Source organism: Lynx rufus, unplaced genomic scaffold, assembly GCF_022079265.1.
Source record: "Lynx rufus isolate CCGP_SWC_20201006 ecotype Redwood Valley unplaced genomic scaffold, mLynRuf1.p SCAF_4, whole genome shotgun sequence".
NCBI lineage: Eukaryota > Metazoa > Chordata > Mammalia > Carnivora > Felidae > Lynx > Lynx rufus.
In genome coordinates this window covers 148,048,526-148,067,508 of record NW_025814856.1, presented here as the reverse complement: position 1 = coordinate 148,067,508, position 18,983 = coordinate 148,048,526, and the positions used below count along the sequence as shown (strand labels likewise).

General features: G+C 36.0%; 1 protein-coding gene across 1 annotated transcript in view; it reads right to left on the bottom strand.

The window, feature by feature from the left end:
• Positions 1 to 18,983, bottom strand: part of MKLN1 (muskelin 1) — a 186,907-nt gene that overhangs the window by 64,454 nt on the left and 103,470 nt on the right. Inside the window, exon 9 of the mRNA XM_047096606.1 lies at positions 8,835 to 8,947. Within this exon, the coding sequence (XP_046952562.1) occupies positions 8,835 to 8,947 (113 nt within the window). The remainder of the gene's footprint in view (positions 1 to 8,834; positions 8,948 to 18,983) is intronic.

Genomic DNA, 18,983 nt, shown 5'->3' with positions numbered 1-18,983 from the left:
TGGAACATTAAAAAAGCAGTATTATAAAAAGAGCATTCTAGCACTGTTATTTAGATTAAATGAATAAAGACATTAGGCAGGAAGAATAATTTGACATTAGTTTAATGAATCTAGATGTTAAGTTGATTTGAATCTGCACTTTAGTATTCATACTAAATACTATTTTAAAACTTATTTTTAAAGATTTTTGCCAAAGAAAATCTCCAGCAGATAAGGTGGAAACATTATTTTTTGAAAGAATTTTCTCCCTAATTAATCTCAAAAACAAAGATAGGGTAATGCATAATAAATCTATGCCATATATTCTAGAATGTGAAATTTGAAATTTTATTAGGGGAGGTAACAGAACTTCTTGCTTCAGCTTAATTAGCCTAACTGCTATTCAAATGAGTAAATTATACTCTTAATATGAAGAAAAATGGAAATAAAAAATAGGAACCAAGAGAATAGAAAACAGACAAAAAAACTGAGATAATTAACAAAGTTGGTTTCCTTAAAGATTAGAATTATAAACCACTAGCAAGACTAATTTTTTAAAAACGAAGAGAAAACACAAATTGCCAAATATGAGAAATGAAAGCAGGAACATAACTTACAGGCTCACTAGAAGTTAAAAAGAAAATAAGGGACCATTATGAAAAAACCTAGGTAAAATCTGACAATGTTGATAAAAATGGGACATATTCCTTGAAAAACTGTAAACTTACCAAAATTGACATGAGATAAAAGAGAAAATCTGAAGTCACTATATCTACTGAAAAATTGATTTCATAATTTAAAAACTTCCCATAGCGACACCTGGGTGGCTCAGTCCGTTAAGCCACTCTTGGTTTCAGCTCGGGTCATGACCTCACAGTTTGTGGGTTTGAGCCCCACATCAGGCTCTGTGTTGGCAGTGTGGAGCATGCTTGGGATTCCCTGTTCTCCCTCTCTCTCTGCCCCTACCCTGCTCTCTCTCTCTCTCTCTCTCAAAATAAATAAATAAACATTGAGGTTTTTTTTTTTTAAATAGAATCTTCCCACAAATAAAATGCCAGTCCTAGATATGTATACAGGTAGATTTTATCAAACACAAGAAATAATATTCCTAACTTATTTTATGAGGATAAGAGAACACTAAAACCAATTAACAATAATACTACAAAGGAGAAAGAGGAAAAATAATTTACAGGCAACACCAACCAGTATAACTCAGGAACAGACACAAAACTAATCTTTAACAAAATATTATCAAATAAAATGCAGCAATATATAAAAAGGATATTCCTTAACTAATGGGGGTTTATTTCAGGAATGCAAAGTTAATTTTACATTTGAAAACTGATCAAGGTGATTCACCACATTAACAGAATTAAAGGGAAAAAATATGATCTTATCTATATAGAAAAAGCATCTGATGAAATTCAACAGACATTTATGAGGAAACTCATAGAAAACTAGGAATAGAAAGGAATGTCTTCAATCTGGTAAGAATGCATGAAATCCTAAATCTAATTCTTCACTTTTTAAATTTTTTTAGAAAGAGTGAGCGCTCAGGTGCATGCATGAGAGAGACAGAGAGAGAGAGGGAGAGAATCTCAAGCAAGCTCCACACCCAGCACGGAGCCCAAGGCAGGGCTCAATCCCGTGACTGTGAGATCACCACCTGAGCTGAAATCAAGAGTTGGACACTCAACCGACTGAGCCACCCAGAAGCCCCTAATCTTTCACTTAACAGTGAAATAATGAACGTTGTCCTGCGAGAATCTGAAACAAGATAAGGATGTCTAGTCTCACTTGCTCTATTTAACACCATATGAGAAGTCCAAATCAGTGCAATAAGGCATTAAAAAAAAGGTTAGAAACAGAAAAAAAAGAGCAAAAAGGAAGAAAGAAAATTGTCTCTATTCATAGATGACAAAACTGTTGAAACATCTTAAGAAATCAACAAAGAGAAATAATAAATGAATTTAGAAGTGTCATGATATAAAGGCAATAGTAAAAAAAAAACTATATTAGCAGTAAGCAAAAAGATAAAAACAATTTTAAGCTCCATTTACAATAGCATGAAAAAACAAAATACACTGGGATCAATCTAATAAAAATATTCAAGACCTCTAACCTAAAAACTCCAAGAGTGCTGACAAATAATGAAGACTGAAATAAATGGAGATTTAATTTAACTATGCTCATGGATTAGAAGATCTAATATTATTAAGACATTGCATTCTCAATCATAATCCCAACAGTTTTAGAAATTGACAATATTATTCTAAAATTTATATGGAATGTAAAAGACCTAGAAGAATCAAAATAATTTCTTTTTTTTAAGTTTATTTATTTCTTTTGGAGGGGGGAGGGGCAGAGTGAGAGGGGAAGAGAGAATCCCAAGCAGGTTCCACACTGTCAGTGTAGAACCCAACACCAGGCTTGATCTCATGAACCAGTGAGATCATGACCTGAGCAGAAATCAAGAGTCAGATGCTTAACTGACTGAGCCACCCAGGAACTCCTCAAAACAATTTTTGTTTATTTATTTATTATTATTTTTAATTATTATTGTTTTTTAATGTTAATTTATTTTTGAGAGAGAGAGAGAGACAGTATGAGCAGGAGACGGGAAGAGAGAGAGGGAGACGCAGAATCTGAAGCAGGCTCCAGGCTCTGAACTGTCAGCACAGAGCCTGATGTGGGACTCAAACTAATGAACCATGAGATCATGACCTGAGCCGAAGTCGGATGCTTAACCAACTGAGCCACCCAGGTGCCCCACAAAATAATTTTTTTTTTTTCAACGTTTATTTATTTTTGGGACAGAGAGAGACAGAGCATGAACAGGGGAGGGGCAGAGAGAGAGGGAGACACAGAATCGGAAACAGGCTCCAGGCTCCGAGCCATCAGCCCAGAGCCTGACGCGGGGCTCGAACTCACAGACGGCGAGATCGTGACCTGGCTGAAGTCGGACGCTTAACCGACTGCGCCACCCAGGCGCCCCCAAAATAATTTTTAAAAAGAAGAATAAAGAGGTCTTGTATTACCTGACCTCAAGAAGTGTCATAATGGTATATGAGCAGACCAAAAGATAATGGAGCAGGCTAGAGTATTCAAAAAGAGACATATACTTATATGATCAATTGATTTTTGACAAACACGCCAAAGCAATTCAATAGGGAAAGAAGATAGGGGAGCAACCAGAACTTTCATTCATTTCTGGCAGGAATATAAAATGGTATAATCACTTTGGATAAAGCTTTAGTAGTTTCATCAATAGATGCTAAAGGTGAAAGTTTGATGAGTAATAGGGTATTTTCATAATCTCAAGATGTCTCCTCAAAAATTACATATTAATTATAGAGGGGGAAAAATCTGGAGGGCACTCTCCTTAAACAAGTGATCGAAGGTACCAGACAAGCTGACACAATGCGCCTCCTGACAGGATATACTAAGGGCTACCCAATGTCATCCACATGGTATTCCTGCTAAAAATGCTCAACCTAAATCCAATCCCAAGGAAAGAAGAGACAAAGCAACTGAGTGACAGTCTACAAAATAATTACTATGTGTTCTTCAAAAATGTCAAGGTCTAGAAAGATAAGGAAAGGTTGAGGAACTATTCCAGACTAAAGGAGACTAAAGAAACATGACACTGAAATGAATGCACGATCATGAACTGAGTCTTGGTCAGGGATGGGGGTTGGGAGTGACAGTGGGACACATATAAAGGACATTACTGAGGTATTACATGATTAGTGTCTATATCTAAAAAGGGTCTGTGGATTAAATTAAAGCAGCAGTTCTCAGTGCATTCTGGGGTTTCCAAGATACTTCAGGGAGTCCACACAGTTTTCTTTTGTTTGTTTGTTTGTTTGTTTGTTTGTTTAATACCACCACTAAGGGTAAGAATTTTGTCCTTTCACTCTTATTATCTTTTGAGTGTCCATGAAACTTTCCAGAGGCTACACAACTTCTGATATAATCACAGATTGGATACAGAAGCAGATATGAATCCAGCTGCCTTCTGTTAAGCTGAACATTAAAGAGATTTAGAAAACTATAAAACAGGGGCACCTGGGTGTCTTAGTCAGTTAAGCATCTGACTCTTGATTTCGGCTCTCATGGTTTGTGGCTTTGAGCCCTGCGCTGGGCTCCACACTGCAGTGCAGAGCCTGCTTGGGATTTTCTCTCTTTCCTTATCTTTCTGCCCCTCCTCTGCTCTCTCTCAAAATAAATAAACTTAAAAACAAACAAACAAACAAACAAACCCATACTTAAAAAAAAGAAAACCGTAAAACAGTGCTACCTGACACGTGGTGGTTATTTCAAGGAAATGTACCTTATGTGACTGAGTTACAAGCTGACCTAGTTGCTTTCTCCATGGAACACTATATTCACTTGAAAGAAAATTAACAATCCAGATATGGTTATCCAGACATTGTGGCTATGGCAGGCATTTTCTGAAAAATGAAGTATGTCATTTTGAAGGAAAACAGACAAAATTTGTATCCAATGATAAAAGCAAATTTTATTAAAATTTTTAAAAATACATATTATTAATTTTAAAAATTATTAAAAATTAATTTTAATGACTTTTATTATTAAAAACATTTTAAATAGGCTTCATGCCCAGCACAGAGCCAACATGGGGCTTGAACTCATGATCCTGAGATCAAGACTTGAGCTGAAATCAAGAGTTGGATACACTTAATCGACTGAGCCACCCAAGGGCCCCATTAAAAGCAAATTTAAGGAAAGAGTGTCCAATGGAAAAAAGACAGTCTCTTTAGCAAATGGTGCTGGGAGAACTGGACAGCAACATGCAGAAGAATGAAACTAGACCACTTTCTTACACGATACACAAAAATAAACTCAAAATGGATGAAAGACCTCAATGTGAGACAGGAAACAATCAAAACCCTAGAGGAGAAAGCAGGCAACAACCTCGATCTCAGCTGCAGCAATTTCTTGCTCAACACATCTCCAAAGGCAAGGGAATTAAAAACAAAAATGAACTATTGGTACCTTCTGAAGATAAAAAGCTTCTGCACTGCAAAGGAAACAATCAACAAAACTAAAAGGCAACCGACGGAATGGGAAAAGATATTCGCAAATGACATATTGGATATAGGGTTGGTATCCAAAATCTATAAAGAATTTAACAAACTCAACACCCGAAAAACAAATAATCCAGTGAAGAAATGGCCAGAAGACACAAATAGACACTTTTCCAAAGAAGACATCCAGATGGCCAACAGACACATGAAAAGACGCTCAACGTCACTCATCATCAGGGAAATACAAATCAAAACCACACTGAGATACCACCTCACATCAGTCAGAGTGGCTAAAATTAACAACTTAGGAAACAACAGAAGCTGGCAAGGATGTGGAGAAAAGGGAACCCTCCTGCACTGTCAGTGGGAATGCAAACTGTTACAGCCACTCTGGAAAACAGTATGGAGGTTCCTCAAAAAATTAAAAATAGAACTACCCTACAACCCAACAATAGCACTACTAGGAATTTATCCAAAGGATACAGGAATGCTGATGCATAGGGGCACGTGTACCCCAATGTTTATAACAGCACTTTCAACAATAGCCAAAGTATGGAAAGAGGCCAAATGCCCATCAACTAATGAATGGATAAAGAAGATGTGGTTTATATATACAATGGAATACTACTTGGCAATGAGAAAGGATGAAACCCTGCCATTTGCAGCAACGAGGATGGAGCTGGAAGGTATTATGTTGAGTGAAGTCAGTCAGAGAAAAACAGGTATCATATGTTTTCACTTATATGTGGATCCTGAGAAACTTAAGAGAAGACCGTGGAGGAAGGGAAGGGAAGGGGAAAAAAATAGTTACAAACAGAGAGGGAGGGAGGCAAACCATAAGAGACTCTTAAATACAGAGAATAAGCTGAAGGTTGATGAGGGCGTGGGGGAGAGGGGAAAGTGGGTGATGGGCATTGAGGAGGGCACTTGCTGGGATGAGCACTAGGTGCTGTATGTAAGCGACGAACCATGGGAATCTACCGCCCTCTGTAAAGAGCACACTTTACACACTGTATGTTAGACAATTTGACAATAAATTTTATTTAAAAAAATAAAGCAAATTTAAAATTTTTAAATTTGTTTTTAAGCAAAATTAGAATTTTTTAAAACTTTTATCTGCCACTGTGATCTTGACTTCTATCTGCCACTTGTGATACTTAAAAGAGTTTTCTAATGAAATTGATAGGGATGTTAACAAAGATGGGGGATTTGGGGTATTGTATAATGAAATGTCAACATTTGGAAGATATGCAGAACTCAGGAAACTAGTAATTTTCAAGTGGTTGATACATGGGTAAAAAAAAGCATGCATGGGTAAAAGATCCACTCAAAGAGCAGATAGAACAATGGATTTTAATGTAACAGAAAATATTAGCTGATATGGTTTGAGTCTATAATGCAATCAATCACTTTTAAGAAACAACCACTTGTCAATTTGGGATATGAGACCAGATCAAAAAAGACCATGTGCAAGTATCTGAAAAGGCTATTAAAATACTATTCTCCTTTCCAGAAACATATCTATGTGAGGTCCAATATTCTTCATGTATTTCACAGGAAACAACATGTCACAAGGGACCAAACAGAGAAGCAGATAGGAGAATCTAGCTGTCTTCCACAAAGCCTGACATTAAAGAAACTTTAGAAATGCAAAACTAAAGAAAAATATATTTTTTTAAACCTTTATAAAAACTTACTTGCATATCTAAATGAACATTTAAAATAATTATTCTAGGAGGTGAACCATTCTATTATCTTTCAATCTCCTAAATGTGTTATTAGATACATATTTAAGTAAATTAAAATGAATTAAATTAATACTGCTTCTTTACTGTACATCATACTTTTAAACCACATGTCTTGCGGTATCATCAAAAAATAACTTGCACTCACTGGTACAGAAAATAAAATTAGATATATGAAATACTAACTAACTGTTTAATTTTGGAAGAAATGAATATGAACATTTATGCTACAGCCATATACCATTACTATTTACTTCACAGATCAACAAAAGGTTTTTCAGCATCTATATGAAGAAAACAATAATAAATTATAATAAATCTGAACTCCAGTAATGGGTCATCACTTATCTCTACTGACTTCAAAATAACAGAAACAAAGTATTCTCATCAAAATAAATTCTATATTTTTCCAGTATTTTAAATATTTATTAATTGCATTCCAAATATTGTTTATAACATATATAAATAATATAAAAGTAATACTCATGCCCAGCTTCAAAAGTAGAACATTAATATGACCTTTAAGGCTCCCTGTGAACTAACCCATCTTTTGCCAAAAGAGCCACTCTCCTGATTTTGCATTTATCTTCCCTTGCTTTTCTCCAGCATTAACTTTTCATCTATTGGAGGCAAAAGTTTAAGAAAGAAACCATAATGTTGGAATTAGTGTCAAAAGGACTAGAGAGGAAGACATGTGAAATGCAATACTGGGTGCTAGAACTCTTGGAACTTACGCACCAATTAGGCATATTCAATGATGAAGAAGGAGGATTTCAGGATGAACCCTAGACTTAGTACTGCAAGAATAATTACAGATGCAATCAACTTGGATTTAAAATAGTTTAAGAAAAATAAATTAGGAATTTTTTTAGATCACTCTTTATTTTTGTTGAAGATAGAAATAATGACTTCAGAAAATAGTACTTTAATACTGAAAGACAAAGACCATTTTTATACATTTTTATGGGAAAACAAACAAATCAGAATTTTAAGATAGCTTTGAAAAGATAAAAACTACTCAAATTAATCAATGAACACCCCCAAGTAAGCAGGAATCCAATTTCCTAGAATTAAAGGCATAGCACCAGATCATTCTAAAATGGCCATCCTGGATTAATAGGAGTGGATTTTGAATTAGGTCTTTTCCCCTCACTTTTCATTTTCAGCTCCTACCATTTGGTTAAGTTTATTTGTCACCTCATAATCTGAAACAGCTTAGATGGGAAGGTACGATAAAAAATTCTAGGGGCACCTGGGTGGCTCAGTTGGTTGAGCATCAGACTTTGGCTCGGGTCATGATCTCACAGCTCGTGGGTTTGAGCCCTGTGTCAGGCTCTGTGCTGACAGCATGGAGCCTGGAGCCTACTTCCGATTCGGTGTCTCCCTCTCTCCCTTCCCCTCCCCCTCTTGTACTCAGTCTCTCTCTGTCTCAAAAATAAATATTTTTAAGATTTCTATAAAGATTTGGAAAAAATAAATGAATTAACATTTGCTTTATACTAGTGTATAATTATGCACTTCTTTAATCCAAAGCTGTAAATCCAAGCCATCGTATTCACTAAGAATATGCTTTATGTATATATGTATCAACACACACGTGAATACAATTTTAGTTAAGAATAAAATATACATCATTTCTGAAAACTGATATATACAGTCAAATAATAAGGGGCCAAAATAGTGAAAAAGCAAGGACATTAAAAGCATATTTTTCCAGAGGAAATTAAAATAAGACGAATGCTCAAAGTAAGAGTAGAGGTGACAGAGACATGAGAAAAAAGATCAATACACAGTTACATAGTGTAAAAAGATCAATACACAGGCTAACATAGTTAAAAACTATATTATATTCAATACTCATTTCTATTTATCCCTATGAAATAGATTTGTTCATGTACCAGTAGTTGAAGAACCAGGTATAGAAGTTCACCTGTTCACCACGAATTCTTCTGCTACTACTGTGGACAGACATGAGAAAGGACTACAAATCATCTGGAAAAGGAAGTGTACACCCACACCCCTATCATAATACAGATGGATGAAAAGTCTGAGAACTTGCCTCTTTCTCAGTGTCTCTAGAGATACATGTCCACTGGTTCTCCTTCACACTGTACGCCCAGAAGTCAGCAAGATCTTGAGTTCCATCCCAGCCACCAAACAAATAAACGGTCTCTATGAAAATTAGAAAAATATGTATAAAAAAAACTTAACGATAAAATTTAAGTAAAGGCACCCAGATCTAGCCTTTGTTTCTAAGATCATTTAAGGCATATCTAAATAAACTTAAAAATGAAATTTGTAAATGGATGGCATTCCAAAATATACCCTAGACTAGTATCTCCTAAACATGGGTATATGGAAAGGCTGCTGTAGGACCACCATTTCGAGAGACTTATAAAAGTACAAATCACTAAGAGACATCCTCAAGATTCTGATTTCATAGGTCTTCAGTGGGTAAGAAGAGTCTGCATTTTTTAAAGTTTCCAGGGTGAATCTGATGTGCAGCCAGTTTAGGACTCTCTGTGTTAGGCTGTGGAAAGTTCACATTTGGCAGTTTCTTAGCAATGCAGCTTCACATCGTTAAAAAAAAAAAAAAAAGGAACCCTAAGGGAAAAGATGGCCTAAAATACAACATAAACACATCTCGTGACTTCTGGAAAAAAACAAACAAACAACCCTTCACATTAAAACTATTTCCCTCTATCGCAATATCAAAAACAATGGTTAAAACTAGCTGTGAGTTAGTTAAACACCTTAAGAATAAGGTGATGTACAGCCTTGGCATTCCAATGGAAAATGGGGAAATTTCTTCCAAATATACAATGGTAGGGGTAACTCCTCAGAAATCAACCTTTAAGGCATTCTAGGTATCTTGAGAACTTGGTTTCTTTTAACTCTGAAATGTCTATTATACCCATGGACTGCTGCACTGCAACAAAACAGATTTCTTGCCCAGTGGGTAGTGAAAATCTTTACACATAACACCATGTCCCATCCACATCCTTCTTTATAATAGTGCCTTTCTTTTCTTCAAATATAACCCCCTTTTAAATGACTCTGTCTACTTGTTACACAAGTCCCACCAATTTATTTATTTATTTTTTTAAGTTATGGCATTTCTTTCCTTTTTTTTAAGTAAACTCTATGCCAATGTGGGGCTCAAAGTCACCACCCCAAGGTCAAGAGTCACATGCTCTACCAACTGAGCCAGCCAGGTACCCCCCTTTTTTAAAAAGTTAAATAAGACATACAGGAACACTATAAAACCACCTACTACCTAACTGACACGCCCTAGGCCTACATATGTGGAGGCTGGCATCTAAGTTATGTCCTACCATGAAGGGTTACAATTCAAAGTGCACTTCGAAATACTGTGACACCATTAAGAAAATTCTTGCCACTCACAGAGCTAGGCTTTTGTCTAAGAAATTTTTATCATATTTTCATATAATTTCAAACCCTAAGTGAATTTTCTAAGTGAAATGCCCCATTCTATGCCCCAAGAAGCTAGGGAAATCAAAACAATGCTTCTGGGTAGGAACATATCATTGGGACAGGACCGAGTTCTAGTGCTAACTGGGTAGTCAAATCAAGTACAGGCCACAGAATCTCCCTGGGTCTTAGTTTTTTCACTTACAAAACTCTCAGTGTTGTGGTATAGTTCTTCAGATGTAAGTTACACAAAAACATTCTGAAGTCTATCAAGCATGAACAGCATTTTAACCTCTAAGACATGCACAAAAATAAAAAATCCTCTGTGGTTACTAAGTGCCACAGATGCAATAAAAACAGCATTATTGTATCTGATTTCATGTCTAACTCAGTACCTAGAACACTCTGGCTCTGTACAAATGTGAAATAATGGCAATTATTTTAAACTGTTAAAAAATAATATCTCAGAACTATACAACAATCCATTTTCATTAGTTAAGTAACATTCTGTTTCCCAAATGACATGCGGTGATGCCCAGATACTTCAAGTTTTACAAGAATAAAAAAAATTAAAGAATTTTCATCTGCCTTAAAAATTATTTGCCAAGGCTTCACTGTAAATGCAATTAACCCTGATAAATTCTGAGGCCAGGAGAGGGAGGCGATATATAACTAAAATAGCAATAGCAATTGACCTTTTGTTTTATAGTGTTTCTGGGTACCCTTTGGATAAGGTTACCCTGGTTCATTAACTTTAATAACCCTTCCTCTTGGGCTCTGGGTTCTCAATGTTCTTTCTGAAAAGCAGGTCTCTTTGTACGCATAAATTCTCACAGCAAAGAAAACCCACATTTCCACAACAGCCTCATTGATAGCTGAGCAAAATAAAATCTGGCAGAGAGCAAGCATCCCAATGGAATTAATCCAAGATGTCATTCTTGTCTGTGAATGCTTTGTAGTCCCAGTTGAAGTTTAATAGTAAAATTGAATGAGTCGGATGGAAGCAGGACCTTTTGACATACCTGAATGAAATGCATGACAAATTTTTAATTAAATCATCTCATCATTTAAATCATTCAGAGATGAAATATTATCTAGAAATAAACACGACCAAAAGTATTAATGAGTAAAGGGTACCAAAAACTTTTAAAGATTATAGAAATCACTGGAGAGAACTGTAGGGAGAAGGAAACAGAAAAAACATTATTCGCAACGGGGTCCAGTCTCATGCTTATAGGTTATGTAACAATTCACGTACATCCCTGGGCAGTACAGTCCTCCTCAAGCAGCAGCTCTTTCTCTATATTTTTTTCTTAAAGGAGCACAGGCTATTGTGGCTATCCATTTCTCCCAGCACGCAGAGGATCTTGCTTGGGATCCTGTCTCCCTCTCTCTCTGCCCCTCCCCCTGCTCACACTAGCACGTGCTCTCTCTCAAATAAACATTAAAAAAAAAAAAAAAAAGAATATAAAACAGGCACATAAGTCACCATAACGCAGGGCAGACTAAGTGCCATAAGAAAGGTAAAAAGCGCCATGGGGAGTTCAAAAGAGGGAAGAGAGTATACCTGGTGGAAGGGACTCAGGAAAGGTTTCATGGTGGCAGTGGCATGTGACCTATCCATCAGAAGATGGCTTTGGTGGCAGAACGGGAAACGGAGAGGAGGACTTTTCAAGCAGAGTAAAAAGTATAACAAAGGTACAGAGACAGCAAAACACATGAGAAGTATCTTAAAGCACATGGATTCTAAAGTCAGGCAGATCTCAGATAGAATTAAAGCTCTACCACCGTCGGTCTCCTTACATCCAAAACAGCACACAGCACCTAGTTTATAAAGCTACTGTGAGAATTAAATTAAATAATGCATGCAAAGTGGTTAACACTGTGTGATGAATAAACGCACTGTTCGATTTAAAAGAACACAAAAGGTTAAAAAGACAGGTAGTGGCCAGATCGTGGAAGGGGTTAAATAACAACATAAAGGCTCCGAACTCAACTCCACAGACCATACAGTAGCTTCAGAAGATCCTAAGCAAACGTGCAACTAGGCCAATTCTGAACGTGAAGCATGATAGGACTTGATCAAGAAGGAGAAGCCGGCAAAAGAGAGGGATTGGAAGTAAAGTGACCAATAATGGCCTAAGTTCAAGATGTCAAACCAATTTCATTCTAAGAGACTGAATCAATGATCAATCAATCTGTCATTACTGAGGCCACAAAAACTAAAATTCAACCACATTCTTAAGCACAAACCTTTTTGGCACCAGTACTAAATAAACCCTATAATTACTTACTACTAGCAGTACTCGTATACACATCTTATTTACACTAAAAATAAGGTAGAAATGTTAACACATCAGTGTCTTAACACCATTCTGCACAAAGAGGCAGGCTTTTTATCTTATGAGCCCGACTGCAGTACCTATCCTCCTACTAATTCTTCTGGGTAAATCTGACTTTACTGTCTGAAAAATCCTCCACAAGATGGCACACTATTTTCGTAATTAGATCCATGCTTCCACTTTGAAACTGTATGGAATACACATACACTCACATAGCATGGGCCCAACCTTAAATAAAATTTATGTGCCAAAAAGGAGAAGGTAGGAGAAGAGTTAACAAGATAGTAAAGGAAGTTACTTTAATTCTTAGTTCAATTAATAATATAGACAATGAGAAAAACAAATGAAATTAAAAAAAAGTTTTAAGAAACACAAATTTATAGTCAAGATAAAAATGAAACCCTGTCAGGGCATTTAATTCAAGAGTTTAATCCTTCTGAAAACGCAGTTAGTAAGACCTTAAATTAACTTGAAAATTTTGAAGAGAGGAATACATGAGAAGGGGAAAGCTGTTTTACATATTCTTCAACCTTGTCTTCTTTAGCCGTTCCCTTGAACTCTCATGACCCAACAAATTATCAACTGTATTTATCTGCCTCCCTTTTTAAATAGAACCATATTCTTACTATAGCTATAATTACAAAACTATCTTGAGACTGATCCTTTGGTTAAATTCAACATACACTTTCCCTGCTAAAAGGCTGTATTTTCAGTATATATATTTGAATATATTTTGTATCCTTAATTAAGGCTGGATTTCCAGGGTGTCTGGGTGGCTCAGTCAGTTGAGCATCCAACTTCAGCTTAGGTCATGATCTCATGGTCCAGTCCATAGGTTCGAGCCCCGTATCAGGCTCTGTGCTAACAGCTCAAAGCCTGGAGCCTGCTTCAGATTCTGTGTCTCCCTCTCTCTCTCTCTGCCCCTCCCCTGTTCATACTCTGGCTCTCTCTCTCTCTCTCTCTCTCTCTCTCAAAAATACATAAACATTAAAAAAAATTTTTTTAAAGGCTGGATTTCCAGAATTCTTTCCTGGTAACTGTATAAAAGAAAAAACACTCATGACATAGCTAAAGAAATATAGCCAAATGAATGTATTTGTAATTCACAACTAAAACTCATATTCACCTATTTCCTTCAAAAGTTTCTTTAAGGAATTTAAGGAAAATCTATATATGGCATTGTGGAAAGAAAGAAAAGAAAAAAGAAAAAAGGAAGGGTGGAGGGAGGAAGAGAGAAAGAAAGACAAAGAGGGAGGGAGGGAGAGAGGGAAGGAAGAACAAACGAACTTTCATATAATTAGTACAGAATAGTCAAAGGTTCAGATTTCCACAAAAGGGCTCTACCAAGTGACAAGCAACACCCCTTTAATTTCTTTTGTAGATATCAAATACCAGGACTTTGCCTGAGTCTTACTACCTATTCCTGAGAGAGGAAAAAAGGCTGCACGGCACTGCAGGTTCTCAAAATTCAATGAGAGTTCCACAGCAAAGAACTGCCTGGTACAATGGATATTTAAATTTTCATCTGACTTCTTCAGAAGTCTTTCAGACTTCTACACTGAAACAGAACAGACATGCCATTTCTCTCTTTAAATTTGCGTTATTTTACCCAGAGCTGAAACATAATTCAGAGTTGAAGAACTGAAGTAGAGAGGTACCAGGTATAGGGATTATAGTCAATAAAACTGACATCCACATTCAAAATAGGCCAAATAGGGCAGTAGGACAAAATACCATATTTCTTCTCTACCACAGTAGAAATGATAGAATTCGCTTAGGATGGTAGAAAGCTCTGAAATTAAATAGTAAAATGTATGCCATCAAGTACTTTTCTAAATAATTACTCCATCCTTAGAGCTGTAGCAAAATGAAAAAAAAACAAAACCATAAAGTGGAAAAAAAAAGAAAATTTAGGCACCATTATATTTTTAATATTTAAGAAAATGAGACACATGAAACACTGGGAAGCAATAATTGCTTTGAAATACAAGCCACTTTAAGGAAGCTGAAATGAACTTTATGAAGTTTTACTGTAGTGAAGGTGTTCTTAACTTTTTGAGTTAAGGTTCTTTTGATAATCTGGGGGCACGTGGGTGGCTCAGTTGGTCAAGCATCTGGTTCTTGATTTTGGCTCAAGTCATGATGCCATGGTTCGTGAGATCAAGCCCCACGTCAGTCTCTCTACTGACAGAGAGGAGCCTGCTTGGAATTTCCTCTCCCTCTCTTTCTCTGAAAATAAATATATAAACTTAAAAAAAAAAAAAAAGAGGCTTTTGATGATCTGAATTCATGGATTCTCTCAGAAAAATGTACATACAGACAAAATTTTGTATATATCTTCACCAGGTAAAGAGCTCTTGCCCTGGAGATCTTTAAAATGCATACTTAAAACAGTGACTGGGTGTCTCTAAACTACATTTTACTACTTTGGCATCAACTTTATAAACGTAAACTTCTAGGTTCTTTAAACTATTTGGGGAAAGTCATTCTTTCCTACTAAACCTACTTAATCCTTATGAGCAAAATTCTTAAATTTTCTAAAAATCTTAGAAGTGTATTTATGATTTCCCTTCCTTTCTAAAACATCCATGACAATGTATATAAAAGATGAAACAAGGGGCGCCTGGGTGGCTCAGTCAGTTGAGCGGCCAGCTTCGGCTCAGGTCATGATCTCACGGTCCGTGAGTTCGAGCCCCGCGTCGGGCTCTGTGCTGACAGCTCAGAGCCTGGAGCCTGTTTCAGATTCTGTGTCTCCCTCTCTCGGACCCTCCTCCGTTCATGCTCTGTCTCTCTCTCTGTCTCAAAAATAAATAAACGTTAAAAAAAAAATTTTTTAAAAAATAAAAGATGAAACAAATTATACTGAAATAACATTGGTTAGTTAGAACGTGGGATTATGGGTAAATTATTTTTTTTTCCTTAAGACTGCCTTTCAAGTTGTTTTAAATTATTTTTCAAAAAGTTTCAGTTGTTTTAAAATATTTCTACTGTAAGATTCTGTCAAAAACACAAACAAAAAGAAATGTCTCTAGACTTGCATAGAATTCTCTCCTCAGAACCAATCAGTATATATTGTATATTACTATGTTGCACACAAAAATACATACTGTATAAATAATATATACATTATATATATTATTTAATTCTCCCAACAATTTATTATTCCTATTTTTATCATCATTACAACTCATTCACGTTCAAAGAAAAAGTCAGGATTCAAACCCAGGTATGTCTAACACATACACCCCTTTCTCACAAACTCAAACCTCAGCCTATACTTGGTTGCTATGTCAATAAGACTGGACTAGAAAAAGTTCTTTCAAAGATCTGCAATAAATATAATCTCTTTGAGGATGATTAAGGTCAACCTCATGGTAGCAGTTATAAGAGGGCTCTGGTACATATATTATGAAATAAAAAAGTATATGAAAACACTTTGGTAAATCATGCTATTAATAGTTTTATAACAGAAATAGATTTATAAAGAACAAACCCAAAAACATCACAGATTCTGGTTTGTACCCAAATTAAATTCAGAAAGCACTCAATGTTGCCCTAAAGAATGTGAAGCTCTACATAACATTTAATTTTTCTACGTTGATCCTAAACTAATGATAACTACAGCTTTAAGGAAGCATAGTCTATGTTCAAGAATAAGCAGAATCACCAGAAAAGCTAAATATATTAGAATATAACAACATAAATTCACCTCACAAAAATATTAGTCTGTTATAATAAATGACATTATAACACAATCTACTCATCAAGGATTACAGCAATGTCAGAGTATAGTTTCCAAGTAAATATTTTTCTTTCTACTTGAAGGAAAATGGATTTTAAAATTTTGATTCAATTCAATAAATATTTAGTGTACATGTCCTCCAGACCAGGCTTTGTGGCCATAAAATTAACCAAGGCAAGAGGTCTGCCATTCCCCTCTCAGTAAGACCGCTAAGACTGGGGGACAGAGATGGGGAAACTGCATAGAGAGGCAGGGGATACATACCACACATTCAAGCAGCTCTAAAACGATACGGAAATCGTAGTAAAAATAATAGTATGAAAAATGTGCTGTGTAAATACACAGAGGGAAATGATTATTCTGCCCAGACCTGTCTACTGAACCTCAAACTAATATATCTAACTACGTATTTGACAGACCTACTTGGATGTCTAATTGGCATCTCAAACTTAACCTGTCTAAACCTGAGTTGCTGAACAATCTACCATATTTGATCCTCTTGTTTTACTCAACTAGGGAATGGCTACACTATTTTTCCAATTGCTCAAGTCACAACCTTCAGTCATCCTTCACTGCTTTCTCTCACACCTCACATCCAATCCATCAGCAAATAATGTCAACTGACACCTTCAAATACATCCAAAATTCCACCAATTCTCAACATTACTGTTACCACTTTGGCGTAAGCCAATGCTATTAGCATTCTCCAGTAAGCCAACTGCTTCCTAAAAGGTCTCTCTGCTTCTGCCCTTAATCCAATTTGTCTTGTTAAAATGTAAAGTCAGTTCATCACACTTTTTTTTTTTAACGTTTATTTTTATTTTTGATAAGAGAGAGGGAGAACAAGCATGCATGAAGTGGGGAGGGGCAGAGAAAAAGGTAGACAGAGGATCTGAAGCAGGATCTGCCCTGACAGCAGAGAGCCTGATGAGGGGCTCAAACTCACGAACCATGACATCGTGACCTGAGCCAAAGTTGGACGTTCAGCAGACTGAGCCACCCAGGTGCCCCATTTCATCACACTTCTTAAAGTCCAACAATGCCTTCCCATCTCACTGTGAATAAAGGTAAAGTGCTAACAAAGACCTAAAAGACTGAACACAATCTGGCCCCTCATTACCTCTCTGACTTTATCACCTACTACTCTCTTCTTCATACACCCCAGATTTAGCAACAAATAATCTGGGAAAAATACAAGGAAAGGGGAGGGGTGGGCAACGGTTTACTTTGTAACACTATTATTTCAAATATGAATACCACTTAAGAATAAGTAATGAATTTTATTTGAAATTGTGACTACTTAGTTCAACACTATTTACCATAGAATGTCAAAAATTAACGTAAGTATTAACCCTTAAAAAATATGGTAATGCGGGGTGCCTGAGTGGCTCAGTCAGTTAAACGTCCGGCTTTGGCTCAGGTCATGATCTCATGGTTCGTGGGTTCCAGCCCCACATTGGGCTCTGTGCTGACAGCTCACAGCCTGGAGCCTCTTCAGATTCTGTGTCTTCCTCTCTCTCTGCCCTTCCCCCACTCACGCTCTGTCTCTGTCTTTCAAAAATAAATAAACATTAAAAAAAATATACATATATATGTGTGTTTGTGTGCATGTATATATATATATATGTATGTATATATATGTGTGTGTGTATACACACACACACACACACACACACACACACACATACGTATATATATATGGTAACGGATCTTCGCAGTAAACTCCAAAAAGACAGACAAAAATACTAAAAATCGTTTCAAGAGTATCCCGGGCCCCCATAAAGCCCACTCATAAATAGGACAGAGAATGGTGGCAGAAAAGAATATACGTGTAAAAGTTACATGTGGTTAAGAAATAAGCATATGTATATTTATTGGATGCTCAGGTAGAAAAAAAGATACTTAAGATTCCACAGCTGAGTCAAACTTGTACCTGTAGGAGGAAAGAGATTTAGGGAAAGAGACTAGGATTGGAAAGCAAGTTCCTAAGCCTTGAAATGAACCTTTTCCAGAGACCCCAATAATACTCCTAAACCAGTTCACAGGTTACTATACAAATCTAGCAGTTAATTTTAAGAGAAATGTTATCATTTCTCTTTTGTTACTTATAAAACATTTGTGAAAACACATTAATGCCTAGAAGATTATTACCTATGCTGTGATAACTTTTGTACTTAATTGTTTTATGACGTGAATCAACAAATTATTCCTGAAGCACTATGAATCAGCTTAACACAATAACAGAACTGCAAAAGTAAAACTAATTTATTATGTGGATCGATATTGGCACTCCCTGAAGTAAAGTTTTCTAAAACCAAACAATAAAGTAAAATTACACTGACTTCTTGGTATTATTTGCTTTTCCAGATGGTAATTTGAAATCTACTATATTTTAGCATTAACCTCTAAATACAATGGTACCTAAGCTGTCCTAGGCTGTAGAAACCTAGGGAAAATTTTCAGTACCAAGGTACAGAATAAAATTTAAAAGGCAGCGAAGAAGAATAACTAAAACAAATTATTTATAGGCTTGTGAACAATGTTAAGCAATTAGTGGGTCTACCAACACTTAAGCTACTTAACTTGATATTCTTTCTCTCAAAAAAGATCTTAATTCTCTTTTATTGCAATAATGCCCATATTATGGCATGAAAATATGAATGCACTGAAAAGCCAGAAGAAATACTCCAAC